General features: G+C 54.1%; 9 protein-coding genes and 1 non-coding gene across 10 annotated transcripts; 5 read left to right on the top strand and 5 right to left on the bottom strand.

The window, feature by feature from the left end:
• Positions 1-23: 23 nt before the first annotated feature.
• Positions 24-1,862, bottom strand: UMAG_02482 (uncharacterized protein; the record flags this gene model as incomplete). Its single annotated transcript, XM_011390459.1, has 1 exon — positions 24-1,862. The coding sequence occupies one exon, from the start codon at positions 1,860-1,862 to the stop codon at positions 24-26; it is 1,839 nt and encodes a 612-aa protein (XP_011388761.1).
• Positions 1,863-2,357: 495 nt separating this feature from the next.
• On the bottom strand, positions 2,358-4,754 carry UMAG_02481 (uncharacterized protein; the record flags this gene model as incomplete). The annotated part of the gene is made up of 1 exon (XM_011390458.1): positions 2,358-4,754. One exon carries the CDS (start codon positions 4,752-4,754, stop codon positions 2,358-2,360), a length of 2,397 nt encoding a protein of 798 aa, XP_011388760.1.
• Positions 4,755-7,259: 2,505 nt separating this feature from the next.
• UMAG_10164 (uncharacterized protein) lies at positions 7,260-7,901 on the top strand (the record flags this gene model as incomplete). The annotated part of the gene is made up of 1 exon (XM_011390543.1): positions 7,260-7,901. The coding sequence occupies one exon, from the start codon at positions 7,260-7,262 to the stop codon at positions 7,899-7,901; it is 642 nt and encodes a 213-aa protein (XP_011388845.1).
• Positions 7,902-8,245: 344 nt separating this feature from the next.
• UMAG_10163 (60S ribosomal protein eL20) lies at positions 8,246-9,179 on the bottom strand (the record flags this gene model as incomplete). The annotated part of the gene is made up of 2 exons (XM_011390542.1): positions 8,246-8,575; positions 8,991-9,179. 2 exons carry the CDS (start codon positions 9,177-9,179, stop codon positions 8,246-8,248), a joined length of 519 nt encoding a protein of 172 aa, XP_011388844.1.
• Positions 9,180-11,172: 1,993 nt separating this feature from the next.
• On the top strand, positions 11,173-13,545 carry UMAG_02478 (uncharacterized protein; the record flags this gene model as incomplete). Its single annotated transcript, XM_011390457.1, has 1 exon — positions 11,173-13,545. One exon carries the CDS (start codon positions 11,173-11,175, stop codon positions 13,543-13,545), a length of 2,373 nt encoding a protein of 790 aa, XP_011388759.1.
• Positions 13,546-14,015: 470 nt separating this feature from the next.
• On the bottom strand, positions 14,016-15,296 carry UMAG_02477 (putative cytochrome-c oxidase chain VI precursor; the record flags this gene model as incomplete). The annotated part of the gene is made up of 2 exons (XM_011390456.1): positions 14,016-14,347; positions 15,197-15,296. The coding sequence occupies 2 exons, from the start codon at positions 15,294-15,296 to the stop codon at positions 14,016-14,018; spliced, it is 432 nt and encodes a 143-aa protein (XP_011388758.1).
• A 1,141-nt stretch (positions 15,297-16,437) lies between these two features.
• On the top strand, positions 16,438-18,102 carry UMAG_02476 (coatomer subunit delta; the record flags this gene model as incomplete). Its single annotated transcript, XM_011390455.1, has 1 exon — positions 16,438-18,102. One exon carries the CDS (start codon positions 16,438-16,440, stop codon positions 18,100-18,102), a length of 1,665 nt encoding a protein of 554 aa, XP_011388757.1.
• Positions 18,103-18,415: 313 nt separating this feature from the next.
• UMAG_16043 lies at positions 18,416-18,499 on the top strand. The gene is given in 2 exon segments: positions 18,416-18,452; positions 18,465-18,499. It is a non-coding gene; the product is annotated as a tRNA-Val (tRNA).
• Positions 18,500-19,063: 564 nt separating this feature from the next.
• On the bottom strand, positions 19,064-20,611 carry UMAG_02475 (uncharacterized protein; the record flags this gene model as incomplete). Its single annotated transcript, XM_011390454.1, has 1 exon — positions 19,064-20,611. One exon carries the CDS (start codon positions 20,609-20,611, stop codon positions 19,064-19,066), a length of 1,548 nt encoding a protein of 515 aa, XP_011388756.1.
• Positions 20,612-21,169: 558 nt separating this feature from the next.
• UMAG_02474 (uncharacterized protein) lies at positions 21,170-22,293 on the top strand (the record flags this gene model as incomplete). Its single annotated transcript, XM_011390453.1, has 6 exons — positions 21,170-21,223; positions 21,314-21,519; positions 21,622-21,760; positions 21,809-21,928; positions 22,003-22,117; positions 22,235-22,293. The coding sequence occupies 6 exons, from the start codon at positions 21,170-21,172 to the stop codon at positions 22,291-22,293; spliced, it is 693 nt and encodes a 230-aa protein (XP_011388755.1).
• Positions 22,294-22,572: the final 279 nt, after the last annotated feature.

The raw sequence follows: 22,572 nt of genomic DNA, 5'->3' as shown, positions 1-22,572 counted from the left end.
GGATCGGATGCTGTGCAATGGAGCTAGGGTGGGGGGTTATATTGGTGGTGTGGGTCGAGGTGATGCTCGGTGTGGGCGGTGCGGTTGGCGTATTTGAGGAGCGCCTCTCTGGGGTCGATGTTGAGGTCGTCTGGATTGCGGTAGAGGTTCTGGACGGAGCTCTGCTGGACGCCGGCGCCGATGCGACCGGCTTTGCCTGGGCCGTGGAGGGGTGGTTGTGGGAGCAGAGTTTGGTGCGGGTCTTGGCGGGCACGTGCAAGTCGTCGACGTTTGGCCGACTCGCTTGGGGCGGTGGAAGTGGTGTGGGTGGCGATTGCGTATGAGTCGGCGGTGGGGCTTTGAGGACGAGAGTGGGCGCGACGTGCAAGCGCGAGTGTTATGCCGTTGGTCGATCGCGTAGGGTTGTAGAGGATCGAGAGAGAGCCGTTTCGGTGCGTGGCGAAGAGCTGGTCGGTGTGCGACGACCAGTGCAGTCGAACCGGCGTGCTCGACGTGGTGTGCGTGCACAGAGTGGAGAGATCGAGCACGTCGAGGACAACGATACTTGAGTCGGTTCGGTCGTCGGCCGAAACCAAGTCGTCATGTCCACCGTTGCGCCGCGCTTGAACACGATCTGAAACGCCAGTGATCAGACTGCGCGAGTTGAAAGGATCCAAGATGACGCCTGTATGTGCCGATGCGTTGGCCAAATCCGCTCTTTCCACCACCGGCCTTGTTGGTTTTCTCGCATCCCACACTTTCACCGTTGCATCGCCACCCCTCGTTACCACCGTCTCGCCACTCGTCGCGATACAGCTCGTCCAAGAATCGGGCTCGTGTGCCGCATCGACGCAATGCCTCGGTCGGCCGTTGAGGTTCTCCCTCAAATCCCACATGCGCAGTGCGCCATCCTCACCACTCGCCCAGATGCGCTCGCGCTCGCACGCGATCGCGGTAACCTTGGTCCTTGTGCCTCGACTCTTACTCTTGAGCACAATCATATCGTGCTGAGCTCTGTGCATGGATTCCTCGCTCCAGATACGTACCGTACCGTCCGAAGCGCCCGTGTAGAATTTGGCCAGCTCGTGTGAGTCGAACATGCCGCATGTGAGTGCGGAAACGTGACCACTGGTTCGTCTCATATCGCGAAGGTACGGATCACCTTTACGGCACGTACCGATTTCGGCAGCGTCTCGAGTGAATACTTTGGCCTCGCGCGTAGCGCTGATTACGAGCAGGTGGGACGAGTTGGTGTTGAAACTCAGATCGACGATCGGGTAAGTCTCGTGCGTCGGCTCGAAGTGTCGGAATGGCTCAAGACTCGATGTCATGCCTCCAAAATCGTACAGCGACAGATACGAGTCGTACGAGCCAAGAGCAAAGCGTGAGCCCGAGGCATCGACCGCGAGTGCAGACAGCGTTTTCGCGTGGATACCACTCAAAGTGGCCGTCTGTGTAATGGGCGGCATCGACCTGGGCGGGATTCGAGATGAAGATGTGCGAGGCGGTAGCGGCGGTCCTATTTGGTCATCGTCAGAATCTTGGTCGTCGGAATCGTCGGAATCGTCGGAAGCGATCCCTTTTGCTCGCCTCTCGTTCTCTTGTCTCTCTGCCTCCCTGTTCGCAGCACGCTCCTCTGGCGTCAAGCCATCGTCCTGGTCCGCATCCGCGTCGGCCTCGTCTGTGCCAGCCACTCTTTTCCCTAACACGCTGCAACTGAGATCGTTCTCTTCCTTGTCCTGACCAACGGCTGCCAGCCCTTCCGCATTCACACTCGCATTCGCATCCGCATTCGTCGCTGAAGCAGCTGCCCACCTCGCCTGCTGCGCTCTCCTCTTGCCAAACGAAATGGGCATCATGGCACGTAAAGCTGCTTCGTCCATTTCGGCTTGCTTGGCTATTGCTTTTTGCTTGTCTGGTCGCGTTTTTGCACAGCTTGTACAACGTAAGACGTCGATTCGTCACCAGCCGCTGCTCGATATGCGTGTTTGCATCCCTGTTCGTGTTCGGTTGTGTGTCAAGTCAAGGTGCTTCAGCATCACAAATATCCCAGCACGCAAGCGTGAATCACGAATGTGCAAAGCACCGCGTGCCGAATTCCGAGCTCATCGCTCCATCACTCGTCACTCGGTCGTGAGTGTGTGGAGGCTTGTCCGCGAATACCTAAATCACACACAAACCACGATGCACTCCACATCCTGCACATCCTGCCTCACACATCGTGCATGGTCAACCATGAACCATTCCGCAATTGCGACGTTATTGAAATGTATGCGACTGACATTGCGTCAAGTGCTGGGTGTAAGGAGTTGCACAAAGCCTACATTTCTCATACCACAGCGATACGTGAGTGGAGGCGAGTTCAGAGTATGGGCTGGTTACGTCTGCTTCTTGGGGACGCTCGCGAGCCTCCATCCATTGACGTTTGCCAGCATGGCGCCGGACATGGCGCTCGCACCAGCCACATCTGTGCTCGGCGTGCTCCTCCTGCGTGCGAGCCCGCCGAAGCTCTCGCGTACAATCAGATGCAAGCACGTCACAATAATCACATCTTTGAGCTCCTCGCGCGTCAGACCAGCTCCATCTGGACCCAGACCGGTGCTGCTAAGATCGGGCAATGGGAAGGGAACCGCCAATTGACCTACAAGCTTGGGATGGTGAGGTGCAGGCGAGAGTGTCCCGAGTGGGATGCGTGTTGTTGGCCCAAGCACCAGGTGGCAGTTCCAAGGTGTCTCGCTATCTTCCGGGTCGGATTCGTCTCCCGAGTTGGCGTCCTCGTCGCCGTGGGGGGCTGACGAGCCAGCAGCCGAAGTATCGGCGGAGCGTCGCGGCGAACGGTGGCCAGTGCCAGAGATGAAAGACGACGGTCGCGAGATCGCGCGAGCAGCATCGCCAGTGCTCAGGCGTGCAACCGCAGCCTCGGCATCTCCAAGCGACTGCGCCGATGTCGATGTGGTCGCCAGATGTTGTTGACGAGGCAGAGACGCATTGCTCCGACTCGCCTCGAGTCCAGATTGACGCTCAATGCTGGTGACAGAAGCATTCAGCGAGACGCTCGCTCGCAGCCTTGCGCGAGTTTGAGCTTGAGCTTCCCTCCCCTGTTGGCACTTGGACCACTTTTTCGAGTAACGCGACCATTCGAAACGCACGGGGATCTGCGAAGGCGGCGGATGCGGCTCGTTGCCGCCCATGCGGTTGACCAGGTTGAAACGGGTCCACACATTGGTTAGCACTGGGTTGCAGCCGGGTGCATCTATCGAAGGCGAGGCCAACGTCGAGCTTCGGCCGGCAAAGTTAGCCGGAGCACCGTCATGCGCCTTGCGATTCCATTTGCGCACCGTCCAGAAGTATCCTTCTGTACGCTTGCCGTCGACGACGCCTGCACCTGGCTGCATCTGTGGAATATCGCTGCTTTGCTGGCCTCTGGTGGCGTCGCTGGTAGATAGCCTGCCAAACAGGCTCGAAGCGGCGGCGGGTGCAGCTACTATCGTGCGCGCCTGTGCAGAGGCAGTATCGCGACCAAAGGCGCCGCTAGCCGCTGAAGCACTGGCAGGTCGTACGCCAAGCGATAACTTTTTGAATTTGCCCAACAGTTTTCCGCCAAGATTCGCCTCTATACCACGAGCTTCTGGTGTCATGGCTTGGAATGAGGTGGGTGGCTCGGTAGTCGAAGACGCGACCGTGGAGCTGGTTGCATCGCGATTTGGCGCTGAAAACGCGGAAGCGTCGTCGACAGCGCCGCCGGCTCCGCCTGACGAGTCGGTCTCGCTTTGAGGAGAGATGTTGGTGGCGATTCCAGTCTGCACGGCCAAATTGCCTTTGTCGATGGCGGCTGCTCTTTGGAGACTTGCAAGGTCGTTGACGCCGTGGATGAGCTCGGCGGGCTCAAGGATGCCGAAGCCGTCGAGATCGATGCCCCTTTTGACATACTTTGCTACCTTTTGGTCTGTGCCTGCGTCGCTGACGGTGGTGGAGAGTATTTGGTGAAAATTGAGGTTGTAGAGGGGCGTGACGCGGCGACCTGAGCCAGCTGATGCTACCGAGCCAGCAGCTGACAATTCGGAGCCTGCTGAGCGTGTCGAGGCGATGGAATCTCTTCTGCGTAGCTCGTTGGAAGGAGTGGGAGGAAGATCGGCGGTTGCAGCGGACGAGTCGATAGACGAACGACGTTGCGAGCCATCGCGGCGAGAGAAGAGTTGCTGAGGCATAACCAATTGGATCTGGAGGTTGAGCGGGTTGGTCTGTTTGCTGGGAGGCGGCTTGACAATGACGAGCAGCTCGGGAGGGGCGACTTTCTTGCGACGTCGCGGTACGGAGCTGCGCGCAGCTTCGGAGGGTGTGGCGCTCCAGGCTGCTTCGCTGTCGACGCCGCCGAGAGTGGAGCCGAGCGCTGTGAGGCGTTCGAGACGTTCCTGGCTGAGCTCTGAGCTGTTGGCCATCGACGTGGGCCTGCTGGCACTTGGTTTGACCAAATCAGTGATGTGAGGATGGGAAGCAGTAGCAAGATGCTCTGATGGAGACGCCTCGCTTGTGCGACCGTTGAGAGTGGCCTCAGAAGCCTCGCGGTGGTGCTCGCGCGAGGCGATTAAAGACCAGTTGGGTTGCGTGCTGGGCTGAAAGGGAGCTTTGGGAGTCAGCGAGGCGGCACGGTCGATTGGTGACATTGGATTGGATGCGGAACTTGGGGCTCGAGACCGTGTAGGATCGCTGGGACCTTGTTCGACATCACCACTGAGCTTGTTGGAGCCAATCCAATTGGTGAACAAACTGGTCATGATTCAGATGCTTGCGTGATGCTGCAGAAGACGAGGAGCAGCTGAGATGCTCAATTAGTGGGCGGCAGAATGGGCGAGCACGTGACGAAGGGGATAGGCGGAAGAAGGCGGAAAACTTGAAAGTAGGGTCAAGTGGATCCGCCGAATGGGCTAAACGGCATCTATCAGCCACTGTGTCGGGTGGTTATACTGTTTGAGTTGAGATAAGATGGCGATGATCTGCGTTACGCGGTGGGCTTGACTTTGCTTGAAGCGGGGCACCGCCTGGGTGGGTGTTGGTGGATTCGGGTTCTGTGGGTCAAGTCAAAGACTGCCGGGTGAGTGAATGAAGTAAAGCGTTACGATTCGAAGCGGAAGTTTAGGATGCTGATCTCGAAAATAGGAGCATGCGGTGGGATGAGTGAGGGTTTTCCAATTTTGAACCGCAGTCGAAAGATGAACAGCGGCAGAGCCGAGACTTGGTCGGTGGAGGATGAAAGGGGGCTGAAGCTAGAGTTGGATGGATTCGGCGGACTGATGGCTGAAGAGCATTGGTCAAAGCGACGAGACGATTGACGATCTTGGCTCCGAGAGAGAGATAGATGGTGAAGGAGGTGAAGGAGAAGGAGGAGGAGGAGGAGGTGAAGGAGGAGAAGGAGGAGACGAGGTGGATGTCGAGACAAGCGCTGCCTTTCAGCAATCCCGATGGAATAATAGCGGCGGCGGCTGGATCGAGAGGCAGACAGTGGAAAAGGCTCGTGACTGTCAAGCACACGAGACACGAGACACGAGACTCGAGACTCACACTCTCACGTCAGACCTCGAGCTTTGGCGCGTGGAGGCGGCACATACATTGTATGTGACTACAACACATGATATGGCTGATCCGACTCGGTAAGACCAGTCCGAAGCTGCCTTGATAAAATGTGAACGAAAATCCGCAACTCCGCCCAGCCCACGCCGCATCATCACGCTGTCAGGCTCAACGCCCTCAGGCTTGACGCTGGTTTATTGTTTTGTCGACTTCTTTTATTAATATTGATAATAGTAATAGCAGAAGCGTGAAGCGTAAAGCACGGAGGGTTAGGGTCAAGCCTCAAGCTCTAACTTAAGTTAGTTATGTGTGATTCAAGATTCACGATTCACGTCGTGGATTTATTTCACACGTGTGTGTGCGACGTAGGAGGCTTGGATTCACATATTCCCATCCAACTTGACTTGGCTCTCTCTTAAAAGCCGAATCATAAATCTGTGAATGTAGCGTGTGAAAAGGCTGAAATCGTGAATCATTCGAGGAAGCAACAACAGCTGACGACGGTATCAATAGCCAGCACTCGTGACTCGTGAGTGTGAGTCGTGCTGATCTAGGTTAGCTGTTTGCACTTATGCCTCACTCTCAGCTTGGTCAGCTCTAGCGTGCTATCGTCTGCGGAAAATGCTTCCAGTGCAAACTCGTTTCTGAACGATCGACAGGCGCAGGCAACTACGACGTGTTTTCTCGATCTTTTTTTTTTTCGCTACAGTTGACTTTCGTTAAATCTGCACAGGAAACGGAACCAACCTTCCGGGCGCCGCAGCGATTGCTTGACGAAGCTACAATTGAGCAAACCGCTGTCGGAGATCAGAAGAACGCCGCGGCGGTCCTTTGTTTGCGTGTCACACATCCGCCTGACCTTGACCCTGGCGCGCACATTTCACTTGAATAGTCCGCGGAGAATGCTACCACCGCTCTCTCTCTCTCCTTTGTTCTCTCTCTCTCTCTGCCTCTGTTGCCTCTTGGCTTGCCTTGGAACTCGGCGGCAGAAAGAGTAGCAACTCAGGATGGAAAGCCTTCTTCCGATCAAGAATGCCCCGAGTCTTCAACGGCGCTTCTTTTAGGAACAAAGTGACGCCAAAGTTGCACGGCTTGACTCCGTCATCACCGCATGGTCACATCCGTGATTGTGTGACGTGGTTCATGTGAACAGTCACAATATTCACAAATACTAATTTCCCCACAGCCGTCTCTAAGCACGAAAAGAAGTCGTCAATTGAGGTACAAAATATCCTCGCACAATCGTGAATCACGAATCGTGGCTTGATCAATGACAATCACAGCAGAACTCAAGTTTACAGTTACGAAAGTGAGAGACTTTGCCAAAAGCTTTTAAAATCAATATTTCTTCATTTTTGTCTTTTAATTGTTATTAACGATTCTTCACGCTTCGTGCTCCGTGGCTTCAATAGTGATTCGTGATTCGTGATTGTGATTGTGATTGTGATTGTGATTTCACCGTGCACGATTCACGATTTTCGTGCCTGTTTGATTCTGCATAGAAGTTCAACACGGTGCAGACGCTTTCGAAACATCGAAACACGAAGCTCACTGAGAACAACACCTTTTTCTCTACTCCATAGCCCAACACTTTGCGTATACCGTCGTCGACGATTCGCCTCAGCCATCGTATTCCAGAGCATCTACGTCGCAACATCAACCTTGAACCCAACAAGGCAGTTGCATCCAACACAAAGCTGACACGACTAGATATGGTTTCACCAGCAACGATCAAAGCTCTGCTGCGCGAGCTCACTGCACTTCAAGTCAATCCTCCTCCTGACATTCGAGTCTCGCTATCGGAATCCGATATGCTCTCCTTTCAGGCCTACATTCTCGGACCCTCCTCGACCCCCTACGCTGGAGGCTATTTTCGCATAGCCTTTGATTTCACCAATGTCGACTTTCCCACCCATCCCCCGCGTTGCACGTTTGCTACACCCATCTTCCACCCCAATGTTTCGCGCTCAGGAGACATTTGTGTTTCGTCTCTGAAAAAGGACTGGAAGAAAGAATACGGGATCGAAAGAATCTTGACCACAATCAAATGTCTGTTGATCGAGCCTAACCCAGATAGCGCATTGGATGCCGAAGCCTCAAGATTGATGCAAGAAAACTGGGACCACTACGCCGAAACGGCGAGTCTGTGGACCAGTGTTCACGCAGCTACCAGGCCACCTTGCTTCGACGACAACACCATACCATCATGCCAGTCCAAGTCGCAAGCGCTACACATTCATCCTCCGTCCGATTGCTCTGCTCCAGCGTCCAGGTCTGCTCCTCCGCTCAAAGCGACAACTATCAAGCCGAGCGTCCTTGCCGCACCAAAGCCCAACCGTTTACGCCGTCTCTGACCCACCCTGCGCTCATGTTAACGTTCCAACTTGATACCCAACCTCTTGCAACAACTTGTAATGATACACTTGAAATCACGAGACCGTTCGGTGCACATTCAAACACATGAACAAAGCCAAGAACATTGCAACAGGTCAAAAGCAATATGAGATTGCCAAGCTAAAGACTTTTTTGGGTTGGGTGTGGACCCGGACAAACGGCAACATGACCGTTGTACGAGAAGTGTGGTGAGACATGCGAAATGATGCGTAGATGACCGACGATAGGTAGGTGTACAAGATGGATGCAGGCGCAGGCGCGAGCCAACGCGTCAAATGCAATAGCGAAAAGGGAGGAAAAGGATTTAGTAGAAGGTGTTGGGGCGCTGACCGGCAAAGGTACCAACGTGACGAGGGCGACGGTGAGGCAGAGGGAACTTGAGACCAGGAGCCATGAGCTGCTTGATGTAAGGACGCTTGACATCCTCACTCTTCTCAATCTCGGCGATCTTGAGAATGTGGATCGAGGCGAAACGCGCACGGTGACGAGCGGCCATGTCCTGGTACAGAGACTCGGCGGCCTCGGCGCGCGAAAGCGCACGGAACTCCTTGTACATGTTGTGCGTACCCGATCGCGAGTTGTATCGCAGCCACACGGCAAAGTTCTTGACCTTGATGGGCTTCTTCTCGTGGATCTGTGAGCAGTAAGTGGCAGATGTCGTAATTGTCAACAAGGTCAGTTGAATGTCCGTGATTTGAAATGAGATCGCATCGTGGTATCACTTGTTCCGAAATCAAAATCGTCTCTCCAAGCCGGGCAGTCTATCGCATTCTTTCTGCGCATAGTGGTGAAATCTGACAGCCAAATTCCGCCTTGCATGCACCTTTCGACAAAGGTAGACGATGATGGGAACCATTTGTCCATGTCCAGATCTCTTCTTCTTGAAAGATGCTGGTTGATTCTTTGCATCCATCGTCACGTCCAGTGCTATTGCTGTTCTACCTCGTTCAATGTGGTATCGGTCTGCCTTGGATGATCCCTGCGCCGAGATGATGCATGGTCGGATGATGTTCCTTAGCGATCCTTTTCTGTTGGACAAATGTACTTACGGCGTGGATGGCGACAATCTCACCGGTGGCCTTCTTCATCTTACGGAGCTGACGAACGAAGTACCAGAAGCGGGACTCGGCGACCGACTTGTTGACGGCAAAGATCCTCATGCGGTAGAGCTTGGGAGAGGGCTCCTTCTCGGTAGGAAGGTGGCGTCCAATCACCATGTACTCAGTGAGGCGAGTCATCTTGAGGACTGTTGACCATGTGGCGTCAGGACGGTGATGAAGGAGAGAAAACAGGGTCAGTCAAACGGTCCCTTGTTGGATTAAAGGTGAAAAAGTGAGGTCCGTTGATCGCATCAGCATCTATGACGGTGAGATTGATGTGCCGAGTGAGGCCAGGGCGGGGTGTGCTGCTTGAAGTCGATAGAGCTGTTGGTTCGTTCCTCAACCATAAAACGATCATAAGCCGCAAATGGTCGGGCTGTCAACTCGTAAAGCCCCACCTGCGGCCGCCTGCGGCAGAGAACAGAGCAACAGCCGTTCTAGTACGACTTGCGCTTCCCTTCGACATGACAACAGTCCAGCGTACCACGTAAAAACATCTCGGCGTCCCATCGCCGTGCCAAATGCCTTTGTAGCCTGATTTAGGTCATGATCACATATGCTCCTACTTTCCATCCATGCGTACTGGAAATGATGACGGCGCTAATCCACAGGAAGATTGAGAGTGAGGTGCAAGCCACTGCAAAGACGACGTACGTGCTGGGTCGGGTGTGATGTGTGACTCGAGTGTCGGAATTGCGGTTGCCTATGCTAAGGGGCTGATGTCGAAGACTTATGCTGCTGATATGCGATGGATAATGATGATGGTGCCCGCTGCTGATGCGATCAAGGTTTTGGCAGCAGAAACTTACGTTATTTGTCGACGGGGAAGGAAGGTTGGGTGGTCGTAAGTAGAAGCGAGAAGGATGGCGGCGAAACGATGTCGACTGCGAATCAGCACGCCTGCGGAGGTGCAACTGGGCGACCGTACCATGCCTGCCGCTTGCTCGAATCACACACCACTTACACTTGGCAGCAACTGCTTACACTCGAGCAACGTTGCCCTTCTCGCACACTCTCACCACTCACTGTTCAACTCAAGACCTTCGAGGCCTGGCATTGGCCCTTGTGCGCCCTGCTGATGCCTCTTTCCGAAATGCTTTAAAGTCTCGCATCCACAACGAACCATCCACCGAAAATCAAGGTAGCAAACTGGCATTGTTGGTTGGGAAAATCTTGAGTCGTGAAATGTTGAATTAGTCAATACAAATGCTGAAAGACTGTCAAATTATCACTACAAACCAAACTATAGATATACACGTGATCTAATTCCTGAAGCACGTGAGGCAAGGAAAAGCAAAAATCTTGTTAGCTCGAGGTTGCTTTCCAAAAAAAGGAAAGGAAAGACGATCTCATCTCTCAGTCTTTTTCAAGGGCGCTGACAAATCGGCGATGAGACTCTCGCTCTGTAGACGCTGAGTCGAACATAACAATCGTGAATTTGATGCACTTACTCTCACGCTCAACGCAATCGGAAGCTGGTTGGCCGACGTATACCGTACGATATTTGTCTGTATTTGCCCTGCAATTTGTCCCCCGCAAGGCGGATGACTACCAAGGCGAAGCTTCGCCACGAGTGACGAATGAAAGCACAGAGATAGTCAGGCATGACGATGACGCTTTGCGCCGCACTCAAAGAGGGTGGAGTGAGGCTCACGGGTTTGTTGACGCTGTGCAGCGCGACTGTGATCGCGTCCATTTTTGTGGCAGCAGAGCGCGGTGCCATCTTGATTCGTGCTACTACAATCGTGAATATTCACGATCATAAAACTCAAAAAATGAGATTACGAATCACGAATATCGTGAATGTCGAATGCAAATCGAATGCGCTTTGGCGTCGATTGTGTTCAGACCCCATTTTTTCTTCTCGATCATCCATCACTCCATCACTCCATCCTGACAGCCATCACGTTCATCACACTCGACACACGCGGCCTCACATCGCGGTTGGATCTCAGCCATACAAGCACAGTCGCATCTTTACGTAGCAGCCAGACCAGAAAAGCAAAAAGTGCGGCACAGTTTGTCAAAGCTGAATCTCGCGCTCCACACGGCTTTCTCCCGATCACCACTCGACTTTGTATTGGCAGATAGAGGCACACCCAGGTTCCATCGCTGGACACTTGCATCAACCATGCTCTTTGAAGAATCGCAAACTGATGATCTCAAGGCGTGGCTCACCTCTGAGCTCGGCCCAATATGTGACGCAGATCCCGAGGTACTTGCCGACTACGTCCTTGCTCTGCTCAAGCATGAAGGTCCTGAAGCAGAGCTGCAAACGCTGCTCACAGAACAGCTCGAAGACTTTTTGGCTGCAGAGACTGCATCCTTTGTCTCAAAGACCTTCCAGGCGATAGCCGACAAGGCCTACCTACCTGCATCCGAATCTGCCCAAGCCAACCAGAGTTCCGACAGTCATCCATTTGCTTCCACATCCACCACGGCTCAAGACACATCACCGTCATCCAGAAAGCGAAGGGCTGACCAAGACACAGGTGATGCTGCACGCTCTCCTCCCAGGCAGACCCGACGACTGCAGGACAACAATGCTACGCCCAGCTCGGATGACTCGCGGGCCGGTCGAGCCCGCGAGCGTGATTCGAGGGAAAGAGCAGCAACTACAGACGGTCTCGACGCCAATGGATCGCAGCATGAGGGTGGGCGTAGAGAGCATCGCCCCAAGCAGCTCTGCAGAGACTACCACAACAAGGGCTTTTGCCCGCGTGGCGCCAATTGCAAGTTTGAGCATTCGGCGGATACGATGCCCGGCAATGCAGATGCACGCAACCAGCAACAGCAGCTGCACCAACAACCGCGTTTCCACCACATGGGCGGCATCATGGGACCAGCTGGTCCCAACGCGATGCACGGTCCACCAATGATGTTCCCTGGTGCACCCTTTGGCATGCCTCCACAAGGTTGGCATCCAAGCATGGGTCCTCCGCCGGGCATGGCTCTCAACAGTGCTGGATCGGGCGCTTCTCCATCCCATACCAATGGCGATGCACAGAACCTGGCCAACCGCATGGGTGGACAGCTACCACCAGAATCGCCTGATGCCAACCATTTTGGTAACCAGGCAGGTTCTTTCAACGGTGGCATGGGTCCTGGAGGCCGTGGCGGCGCAATGGGTGGACGTGGCCGTGGGCGCGGTGGAGGACCCCCGGGCACCTTCCAATCATCTCGACGATCCAATACCACTCTCGTCATCGAAAACGTCCCAGCAGAAAGCCTCGACCTGATCAAGGTGAACGAATACTTCAAGAAGTTTGGCACCATCACCAACATCAGCATCGACAAGCCTGGCTCTAAAGCGCTCGTCAGCTACTCGCAGCCTGGTGAAGCAAAAGCGGCGCACGAGAGTCCGGATGTGATCTTTGGCAACCGTTTCGTCAAGGTCTACTTCCAACGTCTTGATGAAGCTGCTGCTGGTGCTCCTGTTGCCGGACCATCGCCTGTACCACGTCCACCACCGTCGGCAGCAGCGACAAGAGGCGGCTTTGTTCCCGGCAAAACCTCCAATGTCTACCACGCACGTCCACCTGTAGCCGGAGCAAGCACGTATGGGGGAGGATCAACAGGTGCAAGCGGTGGCATGTCGGAAGAGCGCAAAAGGCTACTCGACGATCAGCGAACCAAGCAAGCTGCTCTCGATGCACAACTGGCCGAGCAAAAGGCGCTTCTCGCCAAGTTTGGCGACAAGAATCTATCCGCTGAAGACAAGAAGCAGACCATGACGCAGCTCAAGCAGCTCGGCGACCAGATCAAGGTCTCGACCGAAGCTGTCAAGGCTGCTGTAGAGGCGGTGCAGACTGCACCCAAAGAAACATCCGCAGGCGATGCGTCCACTGCCAATTGGAAAGCGGAAAAGGAAAAGAGAGAGAAGGAACAACTGGATCGCGAACTGGATCTCCACGCACAGGGCTCTTCACCCGCATCGACCACCGAAGAGCTAAAACAGAAGCTCGAGTCGCTCAAAGCTGAAGCGGCGTCTCTCGGCATCGATGGTGGTGCTAGCTCCGGCGCTGGCTACGGATACAATGCACGAGGCAGAGGCAGAGGAGGCGCATATATCCCGCGCGGACGTGGCGGCTACACACCTTACGCCGCCCGTGGTGGCGCTGGAGCAATGGGACCCAACCGATCGCTTCGTATCGACAACCGCACTACGCGACTCAAAATCGACAATCTACCCACGGGAGCCGACACGGACAAGCTCAAGCAACATTTCGCTGCTTTCGGCGAACTTGAATCGTTTGATGCTGACACAGCCACGCTGGTGTACAAGGCAAGAAACAGTGCAGAGCAGGCGCTCCGGGCTGGAGCCGAGATTGCTGATGTCGGTACTGTCAAGCTTTCGTGGATTCAACCACCGACTCCTGCGGTCGCTGCTCCAGTGACAGCCGTTAGCACGGACGAGCGTACTAATGGAGGAGACAAAGCAAATGCCAATGAGCGGGGCGATGAAGAATTCGACGAAGACCGCGATTCCAGCTGGAAGCGCTAGGTGCCTCGGTCTTTTCAGCGCCATACCTTCGCGTCACCAATCCATGCTTGTACCGTCACACTGTACATGTACTGCAATCTCTCTTATCTCTCCCACGTCTTCACGCCCCTTTTGCAATCTTTCGCCTCTCCCATCGGCTCGTCCAAACACGAGTTGCACTCGAAACGACCAGTTGTCGTCATTATGCTTCTGCTATCTGCTATCTCTCGTCTGTCGGCTGCAAGCGTGTATCAAAACGTGAGCGAGAGCAGCCTACCAAGAGCTTGCATTCGACTTTCAGTCTCGCCGACGGAGAAGTACACACCTACCGCTCGCGTAGCAATTCACGATTCGCATCGATAGGCAGTCAAGTGGTGTGCGATGTTTGTATCAGCGAATTCGAAACGTGTTACAGCCAAAAGTGAGCTATGTCTGTGCGGATACGATGTTTCCGCCCAAAATCGAGTTGGTCAAGTGCGAGAGTAAATCCATTATGCAGAGTACAACTCCTCCTTGAGCTGGATGCCCAACTCCTCACGGACGCCTTTGAGAGCATCGACGTACTGCTTGTATTGACCCTCGTTCTCAACCTTCTGCTTGATACCTTCGAAAATGCGGACGGCGGTTGAGTAGTCGTTGACACGTCGGCTGGCACGCAGAGCCGACTCGATGACCTCTGGCGAAGGAACCAAGTCGTAAGCAAAGCAGTTGTTCAATCCACGCTGCAGCTCAAAGAGGTCCTCAACAGCATCGAAAAATCCAACGTAGCGCGTGTTGAAGGCGTCGAACGACTCTTCCTCGTGATGCGCGGCGTAGCCACGAACTGCGAGTATGGGAAAGCAGAAACAAAAACAAAAACAAAGTGGTCAGCATTGCTTGGTTGGTCAGCAGCACGTTGCGCATCAAACTTTGCCCTGTCCGATCAGATAAGTTTTGGTGTCCATGGCTGGCACGTCTGTGACTGGGCCGCAACAGCCTGCAGACATTGTCCAGCAGAACGCACGTAATCATTGGCAGTGTAGCAGCAGCAGCAGCAGCAGTAGTAGTAGTAGTAGGATGAATGTTAGGAGGTGGCGATGTGCGAGCCGAGCCAGTCGTTTTTCAAGGCAGGTGCCCGCAGTGTTGCCAGTGGCTAATCAAAAGTTGTGCCCGACAATGAGAATGCGCTGGATGGTTGCACTGATAGGACAAGTTGGGCGATCCAGATTGCTCCAAGAGAAAGCCGATCGCTGACCATTGTCGGAGCACTTTTTTCACCACGCATCTGAAGCGAGTGGTGGAACCAGTGAGGCGAGGTCAAAAGACAAAGAGCCGCTCTTAGACTTGGCATCCGGGAGGAATCGCAAAGAACAGCCATTGACAGAATCCGACGCGAGCCAGGCTAAGGCAATCAGGCATTCGGTCATTTTCGGTACTGGCAAACAGCTATGTGCGGGGCTATTTCTGCTACTGATGTTGGTCCGCTGGCCCAGTTTCTGTCTTTTGCTGTTTGTGATACTAGTGCCACCACTGCTTTTTCCAGGATCTGCTGTCGACAAGGCTTCTGCTGCTAACCACAGTGCTTCGGCTAGCATTTGCGAGTATGCTAGGAGGCGGCGAATGCGACGACAGAAACTACAGATTTGGGCTGATCGTACGAGGTCAAGACGATGCGGAAAGGGTGACAACTTACCCTGCTGAGCGACGGCAACAGGGGCGACACGACCGAGGAGGACAGCACGAGCCGAGGTGCTGACGGCGGCAGTGCGGATAGCTCCAGTGAGGAAGGACATGGTGTGATGCTTTGTGATGGCGTGGTAGGGGTGAGATGAGATGGATGGTGGTGGATGAAATATGTACAAGCTCACAGATCGAAATGACGCACAACCGTCCTAGAAGAAAACGGAAGCGAATAAGCCAAAACGTGGAGCGGACGGCGCCGAGAGAGCGATCATGTTCTCTATCTCTCTCTCTCTATGCTGTTGCCCTCACTCGTTCTCGCTCGTTCACCAGTCAGAGTCGCGAGTGTGTCTGTGGCCGATTCGTGATTGCTGTCTTTACGTCGCCGTCTGCTGCCTGGTCGATGAATCGCAACCGACAACAGATCGACTCGAAAATTCCGTATTTCGCATCAACTTACCCTTTTCGCAATTGCAGACCGGGCACAGTCGGTGAGTCGTGAGTCGTGAGTAGTCCCACGTCGGTCAGTCGTGTTTCAGATTGTTTCCCTGTCTCTTCCGTCGCTGGACCTTTTCTGGATTTCAAATCCACATAGGACCGCACAGAATTTCGCATTTCCAACTGATCCTTGTTGCCTAATTCGTACGGAAAGGAGAGGTATCAACCCGATCAGTTCGTGATCGCGAATAATCGCAAAATCGCAAAATATCGTGAATCGTGAATCGTAAATCGTGAATCGTGAATCGTGAATCTCGGTCTCAGATCCATCACAGAAAAGCACATTTCGTGTTTTCCTGGAGAGAACAGACAGTCGGTGGACGCGCTTGGCTGGCATCAACGAGTCAGAGACGTGGAGCCTGCCGTCTGAGTTGCGCTTGAGCCAGCTTTCTCGCAAGGCGAGACCAACCAACTTCCCGCGTACAGGTGAGTCTGCGTGTTCTGCTCAGCTGGCGGAGGCGACAAAGTCACACACACACACACACACACTGCCTGCTAGCCATCTGGCTGAGATCGGCACTCGTGACTTTTCCAAATCTTCTCAATCTCACCGTCATCATCACCACCTTCATCAGTCCGTCACCTTTGTCCTGTACCTACCTTACTCCCCACTACTGGCGCACAAAGCCTCGTTCTAATCAGTAACTCGCATAACGCGCCAAGTCTCGCACCTCTGCATTCTTGGCACTACAATCAAGAGGAACTCGTACACCACAGCACAACAGACCACATTCTAGCGTAGCGTAGTGGCACAGTATGGTTATCCTCGCCGCTTCAGTCTCAACGCGAGGCGGAAAGCCTGTGATTAGCCGTCAGTTTCGTGACATGCCAAGGTCGCGCATCGAAGGCCTACTTGCATCCTTCCCAAAGCTCATCTCTGCCGGCTCCCAACACACTTCGGTCGAGACCGACGCCGTCCGCTTCGTCTATCAGCCGCTCGAGGATCTCTACATGATTCTCATCACTAACAAAAACTCAAACATCCTTCAGGACATCGACACGCTTCACCTCTTTGCCCGTGTCACTTCTGACATCTGCAGGTCGCTCGACGAGAGCTCGGTGCTTCGATATAGCTTCGAACTCCTCGGCGCCTTTGACGAGATCGTATCGCTCGGCTATCGGGAGAATGTGAATCTGACTCAGGTCAGGTCCATTCTCGAGATGGAGTCACATGAGGAAAAGATCCAAGAGATTATCGAGAGAAACAAGGAGATGGAGGCCAAGGAGGAGCTCAAACGTCGTGCAAAGCAGCTCGAGATGCAGCGCAGAGATGCCGCTCGCCGTGGACAGATGGGCGGCAACTCGGGCGGGTTTGGCTCATCTGGTGGATATTCCAGTGTGCAGCAACGTTTCGAGCCACCACCCACACAGGCGCCCGTCCAGACCGGCTTCTCTTCCAGCTCGACCTCTGCCGCTAAACCATTCAAGGGCAAAGGTATGCAGCTGGGCAAGAAGTCCAAGGGTGCCGAACTTCTTGGAGCCATGGGTGGCGATCTGGCTGCTGCTGCCGCGGCTGCCGATGAAGAGCTCACCGCGGCTGCCAACGCTGCCTCCGCTTCGCTCGCTGCTGCTGCCAACGCTGCTCCATCCTCCGCCGTCCGTGCTGCCCCAGCAGCGTCAGTGGCCGCTATCGACCCTCTCGACTTGCTCGAACCTGTTCAACAGGAGCCTGTGCATGTCGTCGTCAAGGAGCGAATCTCGATCACGGGCAACCGTGATGGTGGCCTCGAATCGCTCGAGATCAAGGGTGACCTCTTACTTAAGATTACCGACCCGTCCCTCGCTAAAGTGCGTCTTCAGCTCGCACCACCAGAGGCCAACAATCTTGTCCTTGCCGCCGGCGATCTTCAGTTCAAAACCAACCCACAAATTGATAAGGCTGCCTGGTCTTCTGACCGCATCGTCGCGCCACGAGACGCGAGGAAGCCTTTCCCCGTCAACCAGTCGCTCGGTGTCTTGCGATGGCGTATGGTTACCAAGGACGAGACCGCTTTGCCGCTCTCGATCAATTGCTGGCCCTCGCCCAACGGTGAAGGCGGATGCGATGTCAATATCGAGTACGAGCTCGAGAACGAAGAGCTTGGAGAACTGCGTAGCGTCATCATCGCCATCCCGTTGCCAGCGGGATCGGTTCCTTCGGTCGAATGCCCCGATGGCTCCTGGACCGTCAACGATGAGACCAACAACCTTGAATGGAGCCTCGACAGCATTTCGAGCAGCAACAAGTCTGGTAGCTTGGAATTCTCGGTCACAGAAGGCGCCGACAATGTCGATGTATTCTTCCCCGTTGTCGTCGACTTTGTCTGCGAAAAGACGCTCTGCGATGTGACTGTGACAAACGTCGTCTTGGCCGATACAGGCGCGCCCACCACTTTCTCGCAGCAATCGGTGCTGAGCGCCGACAACTATGTAATCGCCTGATTATCAACATTTCTCTCGTTGTCGGCTCGACGCACTCGTTGTTGCGCCCTTTTTTCACAATACATGTGTATCACTCCACAACATTTTCAGTCGCCACTTCCTCTCGTGAATGACTGTGAATCTCGCAGTCAGCCTGTTTAGGTGCATGACCAATCATACGAGATCATCTCTGCTGACCCTCGTGGGCGGTTCAATCAGCTCGTTTCTGAATAGAAAATGTGCCAACCTAAGACGTCTTGAAGTAAAAGTGAAACGTACTTTTGGGTATATATATGCTCATTTTGCTCCAATCTTCAACAAGGTCATGTTATCAGCTTCAATCGATTAACGGTTAAATCACGCCCTTCACAGATGCACTACATCGGGCGAGCCCCCGGTTCGATTCCGGGTTGAAGCACATAAATTTTTGACCTTTTTTGTTTTTCCTTTTTTTCGACATCAGCGAACGCGGACAAGCGTGAGGAATCCCCTCATCAAATTTCGAACAAGATTGATCAGAAAATGGAAGAGTTATGGCCCAAAACGGGTTGTTGCGATGACGGTTTCTGACGGCTGTCAGCTCCTGCCTCCCGAAGCCTAATCTGTGAATGTCATCATCCTCTTGTTTTCGCCTCTGGACTTCCATGAGTTCGGTTCGTCCCACTCCGGCTCAGACCAACGTTTCAGTCTAGACCTCAAAAGGTCGTGTTTGGAACGCGCAAGGCTCTCAAACGGCTTTCCAGGCTTCGCCTTGGCTACATTGCACATACTCGACCAATTCGATTCATTGTTTCGGCCAGCGCCTTCTCAGTGACGCTGGCAAAATGCAGCTATTCCCTCATGGTCGTACAAACGCAAGGCTGTTGCAGCGCAGCCTTCTAGGTTTGAGAACGGAGAAAACCGGGTCAGGTTAAAATCGAAAAGCATGAAGTGTGGTCGGAAGCGAGACAGCGAGAAATTCGTGATTCTTTACAGCAGAGCTCTAACGAGAAGGAGGAGGTGCCATGGTCATGTTAGTCTCGATCATCTTCTCCTGGTCCAACATGAGGTTTTGCTGCTCGCCCCACATATCAGCTGTGGGCAAGAAGGGCATCCATGGCATCTTGTAGTTGGGCAGATTGGTGATGTCCACCACTCCGTCCTTCTGGGTTGAGGCATCGCGGATGCGAACACCAGTCATGGTGTTGAACTTGATAGCTGGTACAGCAGGATCGCCATTGATGCACATCAGCACTTTCGGAGCATTTGCGTTTGAAGCGGGCTTCTTGTGTTGCGTGGAAGCATCCGCGCCGTCAGGTGCTGCTTGGGAGTCATCGCCATCACTGTCGCCATCGGTCGCCGAGGTAGAGGCCTGACGTTTGTGAATGAAAGTGTTCAGGAACAGCGTCGATGTGTCTGTCTGGAGCATGTCTCGGCGTGAGAGTGTTTGCTGGCTCGCCGCGGTTCCTGGGGAGCCTCCACCAGCAATCGCTTGCTCGTACTGATCGACGGTCATCAGCTGACCGTTGTAGCGGATGTAGCCAGCAGGGACGGTGCTGCCTTGGCCTCCAGCCATGGCGCTGTTGCCGCCAGTACCGGCAACACCATAGGAAGCGCCGCCCATGCCTGCAGCAGTGTCACTTCCCATACCATTACCCATTGCTGCTCCCATTGCTGCTCCCATACCGCCGTTACCAATACCAGCCCCCATACCTGCTCCCATACCACTGCTACCGGTACCAGCCCCCATACCGCCTCCCATGCCTCCAGCTCCAGCACCTCCAACGAAGGGCCCACTGCCAGTGCTAGCACCTTGCTGACCGCCTGGATAGCCTGTGTTAGCACCGAAACCGAATCCGCCAGGATATCCGAAACTAGAGCCAGCACCTCCGGCAAAACCTCCTCCGCTTCCACCTGCAACACCGCCTGCAGCGCCACCAGCGCCACCAGCGGTGCCAGGTCCAGCACCTCCGACATACCCACCAGACATACCCCCGGGCACACCTCCAGGCAAACCTCCAGCTGCACCGGCCGCACCGGCCGCAGTACCTCCAACAGTGCCAGCAGCGGTACCGTCCGCGCCAACGCGCTGGCCGCCAAACTGCTGAGCTCCAGAGCGCGTACCTGCTCCTCCATCAGCTTGCTTGGGAACATCAGCTGGGGGAGTAACGTGGATGCACATCCATCCGCCAGGGAGCCCGTTTCCGCTCAGGGTCTCGCTCGCCAAGCGTGGGATCATACCCGTCGCATAGGGATATGGCATCTTGGGCATCACAGCCACACCACCTACAAGTGGTTTGGGAAGGTCTTTTTTATCAAGGTTGGGCGCATGTACAGAGCCAAACATCCAGTCCGAAGCCTTGGATGAGATCTTGGTAAGCCATGACATGGCACTTCGCGCTTCGATGTGTCGCTGTCGCACCATGCGTCGCTGATGATGGTGCGACGCGTTCGAGATCGAGCCGTTGGCCTGAACGGCGACAAGTATCGGCAGGATGACCAGCAACAAGGCGAGCAGCTTGGTCATGTTGAGCGAGAGCACGGCTCTCATCGTGTTCTCTGCTTTATTTTCTCGATAAAGTTGTGGAAAATGTAAAGATGGCCTGTTCAGGGACAGTGTCACAACGAGAATATAAGCAGTCGACGAAGAAGGGAGGGAACATGGCTCACGTCAGAACTGCATCACCTCTAGTTATTTAACAAGTGCATGCAAAACGAGGGTTGCTAGACCAGCCTTCATCTGAAGCCTGCGTGTTTGTGTGGGTACAACGGGCTCGATGCTGCCGAAGCCCCACCATTAGTTATGAGATTTCACAATTGTTGCCTATCTGTGAAATGAAGTTGATCGAAGGTGGCGTAGCAAATGTCGCCCACCTATGCTTTGAGAGCTAGCTCGTGCGAAGGCATGCACTCTGTCCGGCGAACACACTTCTGCTCCTCACAGAGACGCAAAGACGTAAAGACGCAAATCGGCGAGCGTTACCGTGCAAACAAGGCGCCGTTTTAGCAATGATTGCTAGTTGAAATAAGTACCTGCAACGTCTCCAACACGAACCACACAACGTCGCCACAACCTGTCGAGTCGTGCAGTGGACTTTGTGCTTGGAATATGCAAGTTCTCCAAGCTCTTTCGCTTTCAATCCTGCTTGGTGTGGCGCACGCTGTAAGTTACAAATTCCAATGCCAGCGGCGACACTCACGACTCTTTGAATCTGCGCGCTGACTTACTTACGTATGATTCGGGATTTTGCAGGGACCTGCCGTTCAACGTCGCGAGAGCGCCAGGAAAACCTGCTTGGGCGAAGCCCTAGCACGCGCAAAGCCGCTCGCCGATGCTGAAAGCTACTATGTGACGATCTGCTTCATCGGTCGCAGCACAATCGACCTCAACGATAGCTCGATGGAAAGATGGGAGCCTTGGTACAAGCACCTGTCTACAGTGACATGTGAGGGAGCTAAGTACGTACCCTCTGCCTCGCTTCTCATCGATACGTCCATTTCGCTGTAACTGATACTTTGTCTGGTTGATCCTGGTTGATCATGGTCAATCGTGCTTGACAGGGCTGATTGCTTTGCCCTTGGCTCGAATAATATTTGGATCGGATCGGCTCCTCCTGGCCCCGATAACATTACTATCGCCTACAACGTTCCCGGCAAGTGCACCTACAGCTACGTTGTCTGGCATGAGGTGGCCTGTAAGGTATAGGTCTTGGTCTCTCTTGCCCTGCATTCGAATCGCAACTCACAGTTGCTCGCTCCAACTTCACTGTGTTCCTCCCAATGTGTTATCGCGCTGCTGTGCGTTTTGAGGACTCATGTCGATCGCGGTTTCCAAAGCAGGCAGCCGATCCGAGATAGAGTCGCGAGTGTGAGTTTTTACTGAAATTTGTGTTGACAGGCAACATCAAAGGTGTTTCAGACTTTTAAGCACACGAAAAGCAGTTGTTGCTTGCGTCTGTGGGAGGCGGTCCCAGCTCAGCGTCACATAGCGGTGATGTTGAGAACCGATCGGATCGCGGTTACGCCGGAGAGATCCGAGAGCTTGGGGAGAATCCCTGTGCGCCGTAAAGGGGCTGGACGAGCGCAAAAGTGGGCGACAAGGGGAGGACACAGATTCAGTGAGAGAAACCTCAAAGTCACTAGGCTGTGACTCACTTAGCAACTACAAGGATAGTGGGACAGAAGGTAGGAAGCGAAGAGCACAACCGACACATGGACAACGAAGCCATGTGATCCTGAAGCAGTCGAGTCTCTCTCCGCTTTCTCCGACGCGCGAGCTGCAATATGAAACCTCTACCGACTCGATGCCTCTTGCTTGGTCACCGGCATGAGATGGATCCATGTTGGCCCTCATCGACCAACGTAGTTGAATTTGGGCACTGTGTCAGAAACCACAATTAGTCGCGGACCCTACATGAAACTCTCAAGGTCTTTCAATGTTGCTCCACCGTCTGCGTGCATGATCAGATGAAGTTGGCACCGTGCATTATGAAGCGGTCCGACTGGGTGACA

The sequence above is a fragment of the Mycosarcoma maydis genome, chromosome 5, assembly GCF_000328475.2.
Source record: "Mycosarcoma maydis chromosome 5, whole genome shotgun sequence".
Lineage (NCBI taxonomy): Eukaryota > Fungi > Basidiomycota > Ustilaginomycetes > Ustilaginales > Mycosarcoma > Mycosarcoma maydis.
This window is presented reverse-complemented; position numbering and strand designations above follow the sequence as displayed.